The sequence below is a fragment of the Macroventuria anomochaeta genome (genome assembly GCF_010093625.1).
Source record: "Macroventuria anomochaeta strain CBS 525.71 unplaced genomic scaffold BU25scaffold_29, whole genome shotgun sequence".
NCBI lineage: Eukaryota > Fungi > Ascomycota > Dothideomycetes > Pleosporales > Didymellaceae > Macroventuria > Macroventuria anomochaeta.
In genome coordinates this window covers 206,997-219,052 of record NW_022985390.1, presented here as the reverse complement: position 1 = coordinate 219,052, position 12,056 = coordinate 206,997, and the positions used below count along the sequence as shown (strand labels likewise).

Genomic DNA, 12,056 nt, shown 5'->3' with positions numbered 1-12,056 from the left:
TCAAATGCCCAATCAGAACTCACCTGGTCGTCTTGAGCAATACCGTTGGCCCCTGCACGCAAGCCTCCGCAACGAGGCTGCGCTCCCTCAGTGTTGGGGTGAAGATTGGGGTTCGCCATCTGAAAGTGATGACGCAAGCCGTGAGCTTGATGTTGGAGTACTGACGATGTCCCAATCAATGTGGGACTAAAACCAGAAAATGTACGAAAGGTGTACGTGTAACGTTTGGAAGACTTGTCAAACAAGACTTCCGAGTTAGTGATGCTGAGATCAGGTAGGAGGATGTTTTAGTACTTCAAAACGGAGCAAGGATGGGAACTTGTAAATACACGGACCTTACAGTGGATTGATGGATATGCGAGAGCGTAAATCATGAAGTACCTCCTCATAGTCTTCCTTATCTGGAAGCAATATATATGACACTACTTCGTGAGACTGGCTACATTGATACTCGTCTAGCTGGAGTGACGAATGCTGGAAGCTTTGCGGGGTCTCCTGAAGGGATCTTAGATCGATGCTGTACGCGTGTATCGTCTGCAAATATAGGTATCGAGAGTTCCAAATTGCAGCAATTGCCTACTGGGGACAGCTCATACGCCTGTACGGGATGAGGCCGGGATATGCACAACATCCAGTAGTGCCGCATGCCGTGCATACGATCGCGCCTCAGTAGTCGGCTCAGTCTAATTTCCACAGTGGTGGAGGGTTACACGTCCTGTGGCATGGCTCTGGGGATCAAAAGAGGTACTGATGGCGGCCCTGGTTACAGTGTTACAGACTGCTTTTGAAACAACTGGTTAGCCGATACTACTGAAACGTTCACAGATGAACGAGCAGGCGCACTGTCTGCTTGCCAAGGCGACTTGACGTTAGCTGCATTGTACACCTGCAGTCCAAGGCCGGAGGGGCAGATTAACGGCAAGAGAGTCGTCTGTTCGCAGCAGAGGCGTTTTTAGCCTTCTCTGGAGGGGTTCAAATCATTACCACGCTGCCGTATGAGCCTTGAAACTGAGATTGGCGTGGATGATAATCCTTGTTGACAGTTGACAGGAACGTGCAGTAGTTCGTACGACGTTCGTGTGACGTTCGGTCGGTGGTCAAGGCTTTTGCTGGGTTCTAGAGGTAGTCCGGAGATCATCGGTAGGGCAAGCTGCTGTTTTGAGTACTCAACCTGTCAACTGCCGCTGTCCAAGACGATATCAGGATCTGCTCGGTGTATTACAACAACTGCTTAAACAACCGTGAATAACGCATCTTCCTCCAGATCCAGCTTAGTGACGATTGGACGCGCAAGCATACTATCGTTTGGAGCCTTTCAGTTGGGTTTGCTAGGCATATCCTGACGTATAAACGTATGTTGCGATTCCACAAGGTTGAAAAGTAGGCCCAAATTGGATGCCATTGCTTAGAAGAGGGATGTTGATGCTCAGAGAAGTTCCCAAATGACCTGAAGTGACATAAAAATGGGCATACGTCCGGTGCTAAGGATCTTCTACAGTTACAACTGGGTGTTGAGTGTGGTCCTATTCGCAGGACAGACATCGATAAGTCTGTGGGGATCCTTTCCTACATTTGCTTGTAAGAGACCCGCCTTGCTTTCGGTCCGAAACAACTGTAAGATGGGGGGAGGGACCGGGATGTCTGAGGTATTTCAGGTAGTGTAACCACACTTGATGCTGTAGGCGGACACATTGCGAACAAGCAGATAGTACGCCCAGGGAGACATGGTCAGGATAAAGTTGACCTTGGCATGTTTCGGCCCGTCAAAATATTACGGCCGCGCTTAGTGCGTTTAACGCACTCCGCATCGATTTTGTGTGTATGCCAGTATTTATGATGTTGATCAGTCCTGAAGACTTTGCACCGAATGCCGTTCCTGTCCAGACCGGTGCCACTGGTTCAACAGCTTCGTAACATACCGGCTTCAGGAAGCTGTTACAGCATGTACAGCTGTCTCGTCGTTAAGTTGCTTCTTTCTTCTGATTTATCTCTGCATTGTAGAGACTGGGTGACTGTAATCGTTTCGTATGTTTGTGACGTCATTGTTGGCCAGGCTCCAAAAGCCTCGTGATCAGAATCCCGAGTCTCTCATTCATGACCGCGGGCTTGTGATGGTGTGACTTGTGCCTGGGAGGCGAAGAGAGGAGTGTTGTGACCTTGACAGCTGCAGGTGGTTGTGGCTGTGACGCTAGTTCAGCGCGGTGTAGGCAGCTGCGGCGGCCTCGACCCCACCATCACCCCTCCATTCACCATCAGCGCAACATTCTGAGAGCACAGAAGCTCTACACTAATACATAACTTTAGCCCCATATAAACACTCGAGTTTCGCGAATCAAACATCGTCATGGCATACAACTTTGTGCGCTCGTACATAGACACCTTCCGGGAGCGGACCGCCGCCATCAGCCACACCTCCACATTCCGCGAGACTGGGCAGATTACACCAGAGGAGTTTGTCCTTGCTGGAGATTTCTTAGTCTTCAAGTTCCCTTCGTGGCAGTGGGCAGACGCTTCGTCGCCGGCAAAGCGAGTCCCGTATCTGCCAGAAGGAAAGCAGTTCCTTGTTACTCGTGGCGTACCATGCCACCGCCGTCTTGACGACAACTTCGCTGGGGAAGCTGGGCAAGACGAGACAATAGTGGGTGACGGTTTTACAGCTGGTGAGGGCGGTGCAGACGACGATGGCTGGCTGAGGACTGGTGGTATGGCAGCAAGCCAGGAAGCTAAGGTCCGCGACGTCCGAACAGTTGATGAGAGCGGCAACCTTGGCGCAGCTGAGGAGGAAGATGAGATTCCAGATATGGAGGATGATGAAGACGACGAGGAGGCGATCATAAGAGATCCGCAGGCTGGTTCAAACACACAAGCGTAAGCCACCTTAGTCGTGAACGACTGCAAGGCTATCGCCCGAATATATTGCTAATATCGGTCCAGTCCTCTACGAACCTACACCCTCTATATCACATACTCGGCGCACTACCGAACTCCCCGTTTATACTTATCCGGCTATGGTTCAACATCAGTACCACTGAAACCGCAGGAGATGATGGAGGACATTGTTGGAGACTACAAGGACAAGACAGTCACCATCGAGGACTTCCCCTTCTTCGAGCACGCCCTCAAGACAGCATCGGTACACCCTTGCAAGCATGCCTCTGTCATGAAGGTGCTCCTCGACCGCGCAGATGCTGCTTTGAAACTACGTCTTGCAAAGCTCAAGGCGGGTAAAGATGTGAGCAAGCTCGACAGCGGTATGGAGGCCCTCGTGGACGACACAAGACTTCTCAAGCTCACCGAGCAAGCGAAGAATAAGGGTGGAGACGAGACCAAGGACGACTGGGAAGTGCTTGAGGAGCAAGACGATGAGGTCGCGATTCGTGTGGATCAGTATCTTGTTGTCTTCTTGAAGTTCATGGCTAGGTACGCACAGCACTCCCAGCTGATCAAGGTTTTTTACTAATACCGAACAGCGTCACGCCAGGCATCGAACATGACTTCACGATGGGGGTGTAATGGCTGGGATTCATATGAGCCATGCGGCATTTCATGTGGTTTTTGTTCCCTCGGGTGTTGTTGGAGTTTTGCTAAGGCCGATCAGCATAACAGGCGCAATTGCTATGAGGATGGCCACATGCAATGAGCATGCCAGTCCTTATTCTTCGAATCCTATATCTGCTTATTGCTTGACCACTAGTCATTGGGCACGTGGTCCAAAATGCAGTGCAGGGATCTACCTGCAGTGTGTTTCAGATTTCGTTGTCATTTTGGCCGCCACACTGTTGACACAGAAATCAGGCAGCCACAGGTGGCACCGCTAACGCATCCTGAAGATCGACTGCACGCCTTAGCTTACTATTACCGCCAACAAGCACCATTAATGTCGAAGCTGCCCGCATTCCATATGGTCGACTGTTGTTCACTGTTGTCCGACCTGTTTTCGCATGGCATCGTAATACACGTGTTCCCGTGCCGTCTACTGCGGGCCTGCAAAATGCTTTGAATAGGCGGGACGACTACGGCTATGAGCTCAGAACTGTCTCACGCAACGAGTAAGAGCGATACGAGCCGTTTACATCACGACCATCTGCACCATACACGAGCCCATTGTTGACGGAAGATAACAGCTATACGCCCTACTAAAGCGAAACCGTTGCGGTCCCGACATCGAAAACCACCGTCGCCTCTGCGACACCACTGACCTCCCAGCATGACTACAGTGCTAAGATGTCTAGCTCAGTTAGCACTGCACCTGCAGTGCGGTCGACATTGATCTCATGGTTGCCGGAGTTCATTACTGTGGCTGTAAGTGTTGGATCCTTACTGGCAATCGTCGCAATCCTTCGACGTGAAGACGGCATGTCACCTTCGGTCAACGCACTCTGGGACTCGGACAACAACAGCCTGGCGAAAAGCTGCATTCAGACGGACAAGATAAAATGCATCCGAAGAGTCTCAGGAGCACTGTAGCCTCTTGGTCGATCGAGATCATTGCAATGGTCGTGAGCCTCGCATGATTGCTATCGCAGTTGTGCTTAGTCACAAACACGACCGATCGCTCTCAGCCTGGTCATTCGTATTTTCACTCAAATTGTCGTCGCGAACTTTGGTACGTTGGCAAGAACTACTACTGCCTTTGCTCTTAGAGCGCGCATTGGGCAGCAAAAATGGAGTTGGCTGCGAAGGCGCACCGATACTTTGGTAGCATTCGAAAGGTTTGATGAGGCAAGTCGTGGTCCCTGGGGTGCTATTAGGCTCTTCTTCTGATTACGAGCTCGGTAAGAGGCTTCCTTTGTCCTCGACACACCTTTGGGACCTGATCATCTCTTAGACACTAGGCAGCCCTCGGCGTCTTGGTCATCATCGGGACCGTAGCGTTCGATCCATTCCTCCAGGCAGTTATATCAACCTACGGACGGCTTGATGAGATCGATCTTACACAATTGCCTTGCAGTTCCCCGGAGAACAACGCAATAATAACTCAAGCTCGCAGTTTAGACGAAGGGGTAATCAGCCAAGGCTGTGGGCCTGCTTTCTACATAAATACGACTGGTGGCATGCAGGGGTATCTGGGAGGAATCGAAAGCCGGCCAGACTTTGGGGTTGTGAGTTCGATCTACAGCGGTTTCCAAAACACGTCAGTATACCGTAACGATGGTGGAACCAATACCTGCACAGCTGGTAACTGCACGTCGCCGGTATTCCCGTCTGCTGCAGTCTGTAATTCCTGCAACGATGTATCGGAACATTTGGAGCTTGTGACTGGAAACGGCCCGATTGGCTCAAAACCCCTCCATGGTATATGACCATTCCGTCTGGGGATTGAACCGCATAAACACTACCCTACGGAACATATCCAACTACAACCGAGAGCTGTACTCGAGCAACGCCGCCACGTTGATATCAGCGGATATCACCTTCGATCCTAACATGACCTTGAGCTTTCAGCAAGAGCGAACACTCTTAGTAGCTTTTGCAATCTTGAAGGCTCCCGACAACTGGCTTTTCTCAAATGATACTTGGACGACTGTAGATTGGCTAGTGGCAACAGAATGCGGTCTTTACGTGTGTGCCAAAGCTTACAAGTCGGAAAGCTACAACAATATCCTCAAAGAAGAAACCGTGGGTTCTTGGGCAATCAAAGAACTTAGTCCGTACAAAGTAGACTACGCAACCCGCTACGTAAGCGGAGGACACGTACTCGATGCATGGGTCGAAGCAGCTGGTTCATCTTTGAAAGACTATCTCGTTCTGCGTACAGACTTGCAACTCTTAATCCCCGCCGATGAATCACAGAATTTTCTTGTGTTCATGCAACGGAGCTTCAACGTCACACACGCTTTCATGCGAAACACTATGCTGGAGGAGGAAAGATATGATGGCATACCTAATGAATAATTCAGGCGTGATGCTTCTGGTCGTCGATGCTTTATGGTACTCTCTAAACATTATCGCGACTTTCGAGAACGCCGCAACCAGCCTCACTAATTAATTCCGCAACACCTCCCCGCACCGTTCAGAAGGCTCTCTACAAAAGTGGGTCATCCACATACACGTGGATTGGCCTTAATTAGCGTTCCCTGTTGCTATCATCTCAAGAGGCATTATATATGTGGTCTTTACTATCGTCGAGTCTACTTAAGTAAAGCTCCCGGTGTGGAAAGAAAGAACACTGCCGACGCTTCTGCATGGTCTCAATGACGAGACACAAAGTTTGCTTAGACATGGCCACCTGTAGGCGGAAGGGAGCAGGCCGGAGAGGAACGTACGCCTTGGGTATGATGAGAAGATTGCTTACAGCTTGATGCCGGGTAAAGTAGCGCAGTAAAAATTTCTGCTTTGCGTCGAGCTATAGACTTGAACTACCATGGCTGGAATTTCGCAATGAAGAGATTCGCCATCACCTCTGTCCATCTCGCTCATATATGTGCTACATTCGTGCGGTTCACGTCCACAGGTTATCCTGAGAACTCTGGGCAGAGCCGATCTGCTGACCAGCACTTCGTCGCTGAGGAAAGACAGTCATCACCTCCTCATGTCGGGCAACGCAGACTGGCTACACACAATAAAATAGAAGGAAAGCCGTCTACATGGTGATCTTCTTGATCAGGGACTTCGTCTCTGGAGCTCCGGGCCGGACAGTCACAATCTGACGTGAGACATGAATCCATACAGAAGTTCACCAGCCCCGGGGGGGAAAGGAGTGTCGTGAGGGGCAGAGGCGGGAGATGTAGGACGACTGACGAGCCGATGTAAACAATCAAGATCTTTGGCAGGAATATTCGCCATATAGAGGGGACGTGAACTATTATCTGGTACCTGCCGGCAGCTCTTTGACCATCACAGAACAACTCAACAGGCCGTGCGATCTACTGAAGCATGATCGACATTGCTGAGTGTCAGAGAGTTTTGAGCAACTGCATTGTAAAGTGACAAGCGAGCAAGGCATGGTCCTTTCGCCCTGTCGAAACATCGCCTTACGCCATCCTATCTGCCACAAGTCGCAGACAATCCTCCTTCTCGTCCATCCTGTACCGCACAGTCGTCAGACTCCTCTTGTCGCTGGTCTCTTCTCTAAGTAACCTTTGCGTCTCATCATGGAACCCATAAAGCAAGGTCGGGCGAGCGCTCTCTTTCCACACTGGGATGCGCAACTGCGTGGATTCGATGATGACCAACGTCACGTACACCAAGCCAAGAGCAAGCATGGCTATTGGAAAGGTGAGATACCACCAGTCCACACGCACATGGATGACCCAGTTCTGCAGTGTTCCAGGGTGTCTATCTGGCGATGTGTTGCGCAGCTGTAGAGTGATACTGCGTGCTACATTTTCGAAAGTGTTGGTCAAGTTAGTAGAGTTCCAGAAGGCGTCGGCGATAGCGGGCATGCTAGAGTCTAGCGACGGCCAACCTACGGTATCGGACCCAGGTATATATTTCCGCGTTGTGAGGTTGTTGGAATCCCATACGCCGGGTTTGTGGGTAATCTGTTCCAAGTATGATATCGTGCTGAAGATGAAGGTTTGCGAGATATTGAAACGCTCATCTTGTAAACCCAGCGACTTTGCTGCTTTGGAGGGAATTTCCAGTTGTAGATCGGTTCTGATGACACTTGAGTCATAGAGCTGGGTGCCTAGGTCTGCAGCCGCCGCATTGGCTATCTCAAGTCCTTTTTTTGTATTGTAATCTTCATAGGTACTATCAGGGCCATATGAGTCTGGCTTCTTTTGCGACCATGATCCGACGAGAGTTTCGTTGAGCTCATTGTTGATGCTCACAGCTTGATATGCATTTGCACACAGGTACCATGCACATTCCGTAGCAGAAGGTTTAGACTCTTCCCAGGTCGTTACCCGGTTGACGTAGTCGGCGGGCGCCCTGAGGAAGGTGAAAGCCATAAGCAAAGCCTCGTAATCTTGGAAGGTCTGAGTCTCGGCGGCAATGGTCGTGGTGTTTAAGGTCATCAGAGTCGATTGTTCAATACCACCCGGTAACGTATTGGACAAGCCGTGATAGTTCCTGATCTCACCATTGGGTACCTGCCAGCTAGTGAAGTTAGCTGACATCCAGGCGTTGGACTGCCCCCATGGAATGGATGTTCCATGTCTCCCGAATGCAGTCGTTGAATTAAGGTGGGCGGAGACGTCTGCGCAGGAGCTGCACACTGCGGCTGATGCAAAAACTGGCCACGTGCAATTACCAGAAATACAAGTGAAGCTGACTGGTTCCTCGCGAGATATGGAAGTGTTGCGTAGGCCATTGTAGATCGAGCCGACAAGTCCAAAGTCTGGCCGGGTACGGACAGGCATGTATGTCATTGCTCCCGCGGAGGTCATTATGTTTAGTATGCCAACACTGTTCAAGACAGTGAAGGTCCCAGTGTCCATGCGTCGAGCTTGACTGATAGTTGTGTTTGAGCCATGATCTGTTTCATCAAGTCTGCCTTGACTGGAGATGACAGCTTGTAGGAAGGGATCGAATGCGATTGTGCCCATGATAACCAGGGCACCAAGGGCTGCCCAATGTCTGCTCAACGTCAGTCTCCAATCGCTCTTAAGGAATGAATAGTAGAGGAACTCCTACCGAGCGCGCAACCAGATGAAAAGTCGGGTCCCGCCCCAGGGCCCTCGGACCGCTTCGTCGAACCTCTCAAAAGCTACTAGTCCATCTGATCTTTTGTAAAGCCAGCTCCATCTCTGTTGACCCACGCAAGCACTGAGGGCGAAAGCGAGCGTTGTTCTCGCGAGGGTGCCGAGGGTAGACAACAGTATTCAATGACACTGCAAGCGACCAACGGTCAAGTGACTTGTCGTTCTCCCGATAAAGGACGGCAATGATAGCAATGATTGAACCAATGCTCAACATCATCGCGCAAATCTCGAGAGCCCATGACATCAATGTTGCGCGCAAAGCCAGCGGCGGCAATGAGGATGGTTCGTAGCAAGTACTGTCCTTTGGAACCGTCGAACCATGTTGAACCTTGTGATGTGCAGTAGGGCCGCTTGTCTCGAAAGTCTGCGAAGTTCTGATATTTAAAAGAGTTTCGTGGCTTTCAGCTCCATTGTTATTGTTGTGGTGGTGGTGCTGAGGCTCACCGAAGGATACAGCCGACCGTGGCAATGGAGGAAGTTGCGACCCTGTGACTTCCGGGCTCTGAATAGAGTAAGGCTCCGACAATGCATGATACTGGAATGACATAACGACGAAACTGAACAATGAAACCGTAGGCCGAAAGATCGACCGACAAGGAGCCTATCACAAAGTGTTACCTTGAAGAAAAGTTAGCAACGAACACACCGTGGATGATTGTGCGCGCAAGCAGACGAGGCTGGTGTGTGGGCATAGTTATACTATACTCTTCTTTCAAAGTCAGCTTCGTGCACCACAAAGGCTCAGCTTACTGTAGTTGTTTCACAATGCAGCAAACAAGCTCGGCTCCTGTAGGTTGCGGCATGTCTGCAATTGCAGTTAGATTTGTGCTGCCACTCATCGTAGATTGTTGGCCAGGTACGGCAGGCACGGGGCTATTTTGGGGTTCTACACTACAAGGCGGCTGCAGAAGGACCCCGCGTATGCAGTTGCACGAGGCAGTGCTCTTGGCCTAGCTTCTGATAGGATTGGGCTTTTATATTACCAGCATCTGGGCGGATGAGTATCCGAGTCCGTAAAAACGATTTTGAGGGCCATAAGACAGGAGGCGTGATGTCGGTGAGCAAGAACTTTGAAGCGCGGAGAAAGGGCGTGGAGTGGTAGTGTGGAAAAGGTAAAGGAGCGGGGAGAAGTGCTGGTAAAGCTAACACCCAGCCTGGACTAGTGCGGTGATGGTTGGAGAGCTTCAAAGGTTCCCATGTGGGCATGTACTCTATATTTGCGTTGGTAGAAAGAGATTTTACCTTCTAAACAGGTCGTATAAGGACTGTTGGGTAAAAAACGAACAGCTACAGAAGCTAAAAATTGGGTATAGCGAAGCCTAAAGACAATTTGGTGTTACAAGAATCTCGACTTTTGTTACAATCAAAGTTCAATCACCTCCTCCTCGTCAGCATCAGCCTTGTCAATAATCTCCCACTCGTCCTCTACAGGTTCAGTGAGCTGTGCATCCTGGTTCTTCGCAGTGACCAGGCCAACTTCACCGAGCATGAAGCGGCCGAAGTATAGCACCGCATCGAGCATCTCCTCTCCGGTAGGCGCAATGTTCTCCTTGGGCAGAAGGAAGCCATAGCTACCAGTATCGCGCAGCTTAATTTGGTACGAGTACTTGACCTTCAACTCGTGGTAAAACCAATCCAGCGCACTTCCACCACTAGACTCGATGCGCGGCAGGACGGTGCGGTGCGTCTTGTCGCTCGACCACATAACGTTGCCCTCACAGGCCGAGGTGACTTTGTACGCGTGGCCCTTCCGGCTCACTCGGATGGCCTTGGCAAGTCCCAGAGCCAACTCCTCAAGATCTTCGAGCGCTGGAGGTTCATCAGCGCAGGAGTAGGAGTACGGGTAGAGGATCTGTTGTGAGTACGAGTGCAGGTCCAGGAAGCCGACGAATTGGACGTTGTTGTGCTCGGTCTCGTTCTTGGCCCATTCGGCGAAACGCTGGGCCTCGACGCCTTCGAAGGGTTCGCTGCCGGCGTAGGATTCGCTGCAGGGGTTTGTGCGTACTGTGTCGCCGTCCCACTTGTAGGAGTAGCTGCGGTCCAGGTCCACGCCGTTGCAGAAACGCAGGCTGGTTGGCTGACGGTTCTTCCTCCACAGGCGGTCAGATTCCCACGAGTAGACGTAGCCGTCGGGATTCAGTGTTGGGACGAGAACGAAGTCGAACTCTTCAAGCAGGCGTGTGATCTCGCGGTCCTTGCCGTATGCGTTGATCAAGTTCCAGGCAACGTAGTTGACGGTGCTGGTCGAGATCCATTCACGGGCATGTGAGCCACCCGTGATGAGCACTGTCTTGCGCGGGCCTGAGGGCTCATCGTTGTTTGTTGGGTGCACTCCTACGCGTAGCGCCGGGATGTCGCGACCTTCGTAGGTAGTGCCAACAGTGATTCGGCGAACGTGGGTAGTGAACATGGACGCCATGAGCTTCATCCAGGGATTGATCACGGACAATGGCTGGTAGTCCTGTAAGAATGGGTGGCCCTTGCTCTTGCGAGGCGCTGTCTTGAGGTCTGGTGCGTGGGAGTGGTCATCCTGGTGTGACTGCGTAGCGGACGAGGAAGGATACGAGTCGAAGATGGCCTGCGCGAGGTCGAGGTCTTGCATCAGAGGTTGATGTGACTGCTTCAGAGAGGGCGGAAGGAGACCAAGCAACGAGGGCACCTGTATCATATCAGTCTGCCTGTGATTGGAAGCTTGCTGTTTGTACTGACCACATCCTTTGCTACCCTGATGTCGGCCCAGTCCTCATTAAACTCCCACACATCGAGGAACAGGATGTCTGATGCTTCAGCCAGTGCCTTTGCCTCGACTGCTGTGCGAATCTTGAATCTCAACACAATGTCTTCGCCATACTGTGCTACGAAATGCTCGCTTGCTGCCTGATGTGTACTGTCAATGCTCTCTCCCAGGCTGTTCTGGCTGTCTGGTAGACTCCAGATCTTTCTAATGATAGCGTCGGATAGTCTGCGCCACGTGGGCGGCGTACGGTTGGGTACGTTAGAGCGCACGTCATAAGGGTATGCTGGTTGGTCGTGCGGGGCCGTGGTAGCCAGCGGTGCGGCAGCCAGGAGCAGCACGGTCAGGGAAGTGAGCGTCTGGGAGCGCATTGTGTTTGCATGTATCTAGTAAAACAGTCGAGAAGCAAAGTTTGGTCGCACCAGCATGCGCCGGAAGCTGGGGCTGCGCGCAGTGAAGATTGTCGTGTGCCTGGCGGACAGGTGCAAGCGTTCCAGGATTGCGAGTGCGACTCCAGGCGCTAGAAGCACGCCGCCGCTTCCAGGCCAACTCCACACAGGAGACAGCAGAACCATGCACAGCTGAGGGCAGACAGGCGTGACGAGATAGGCTGCAGCACTGCATGCAACTGAGTGCGCATGGTGAATATCTGCCAAACCTGTTTCCCGGCTCGT

At 51.5% G+C, this 12,056-nt stretch overlaps 4 protein-coding genes across 4 annotated transcripts; 2 read left to right on the top strand and 2 right to left on the bottom strand.

The window, feature by feature from the left end:
* The first annotated feature begins 2,221 nt into the window (after positions 1–2,221).
* Positions 2,222–3,608, top strand: BU25DRAFT_413280 (autophagy-related protein-like protein 3). The gene is made up of 3 exons (XM_033706999.1): positions 2,222–2,868; positions 2,935–3,420; positions 3,471–3,608. The coding sequence occupies exons 1-3, from the start codon at positions 2,345–2,347 to the stop codon at positions 3,511–3,513; spliced, it is 1,053 nt and encodes a 350-aa protein (XP_033558926.1). The 5' UTR covers positions 2,222–2,344; the 3' UTR covers positions 3,514–3,608.
* A 1,272-nt stretch (positions 3,609–4,880) lies between these two features.
* Positions 4,881–6,093, top strand: BU25DRAFT_133223 (uncharacterized protein). Its single transcript, XM_033700528.1, has one exon. It carries the CDS (start codon positions 5,293–5,295, stop codon positions 5,893–5,895), a length of 603 nt encoding a protein of 200 aa, XP_033558925.1. The 5' UTR covers positions 4,881–5,292; the 3' UTR covers positions 5,896–6,093.
* Positions 6,094–6,974: 881 nt separating this feature from the next.
* BU25DRAFT_423841 (uncharacterized protein) lies at positions 6,975–9,195 on the bottom strand (the record flags this gene model as incomplete). Its single annotated transcript, XM_033708240.1, has 3 exons — positions 6,975–8,523; positions 8,581–8,665; positions 8,706–9,195. 3 exons carry the CDS (start codon positions 9,193–9,195, stop codon positions 6,975–6,977), a joined length of 2,124 nt encoding a protein of 707 aa, XP_033558924.1.
* Positions 9,196–9,845: 650 nt separating this feature from the next.
* On the bottom strand, positions 9,846–11,970 carry BU25DRAFT_413277 (uncharacterized protein). Its single transcript, XM_033706998.1, has 2 exons — positions 11,358–11,970; positions 9,846–11,307 (listed from the first exon to the last, which is right to left on the bottom strand). Exons 1-2 carry the CDS (start codon positions 11,751–11,753, stop codon positions 10,012–10,014), a joined length of 1,692 nt encoding a protein of 563 aa, XP_033558923.1. The 5' UTR covers positions 11,754–11,970; the 3' UTR covers positions 9,846–10,011.
* Between the last annotated feature and the right edge of the window lie 86 nt (positions 11,971–12,056).

Excerpts from the sequence above, each read along its gene's own strand:
- BU25DRAFT_413277 (XM_033706998.1), bottom strand. The coding sequence starts at position 11,753 with ATGCGCTCCCAGACGCTCACTTCCCTGACCGTGCTGCTCCTGGCTGCC. Across the intron at positions 11,308-11,357 it reads TCAGGGTAGCAAAGGATGTG|GTGCCCTCGTTGCTTGGTCT; the intron begins GTCAGTACAAAC and ends GATATGATACAG.
- BU25DRAFT_413280 (XM_033706999.1), top strand. The coding sequence starts at position 2,345 with ATGGCATACAACTTTGTGCGCTCGTACATAGACACCTTCCGGGAGCGG. Across the intron at positions 2,869-2,934 it reads GCTGGTTCAAACACACAAGC|TCCTCTACGAACCTACACCC; the intron begins GTAAGCCACCTT and ends ATATCGGTCCAG. Across the intron at positions 3,421-3,470 it reads TTCTTGAAGTTCATGGCTAG|CGTCACGCCAGGCATCGAAC; the intron begins GTACGCACAGCA and ends AATACCGAACAG.
- BU25DRAFT_133223 (XM_033700528.1), top strand. The coding sequence starts at position 5,293 with ATGGTATATGACCATTCCGTCTGGGGATTGAACCGCATAAACACTACC.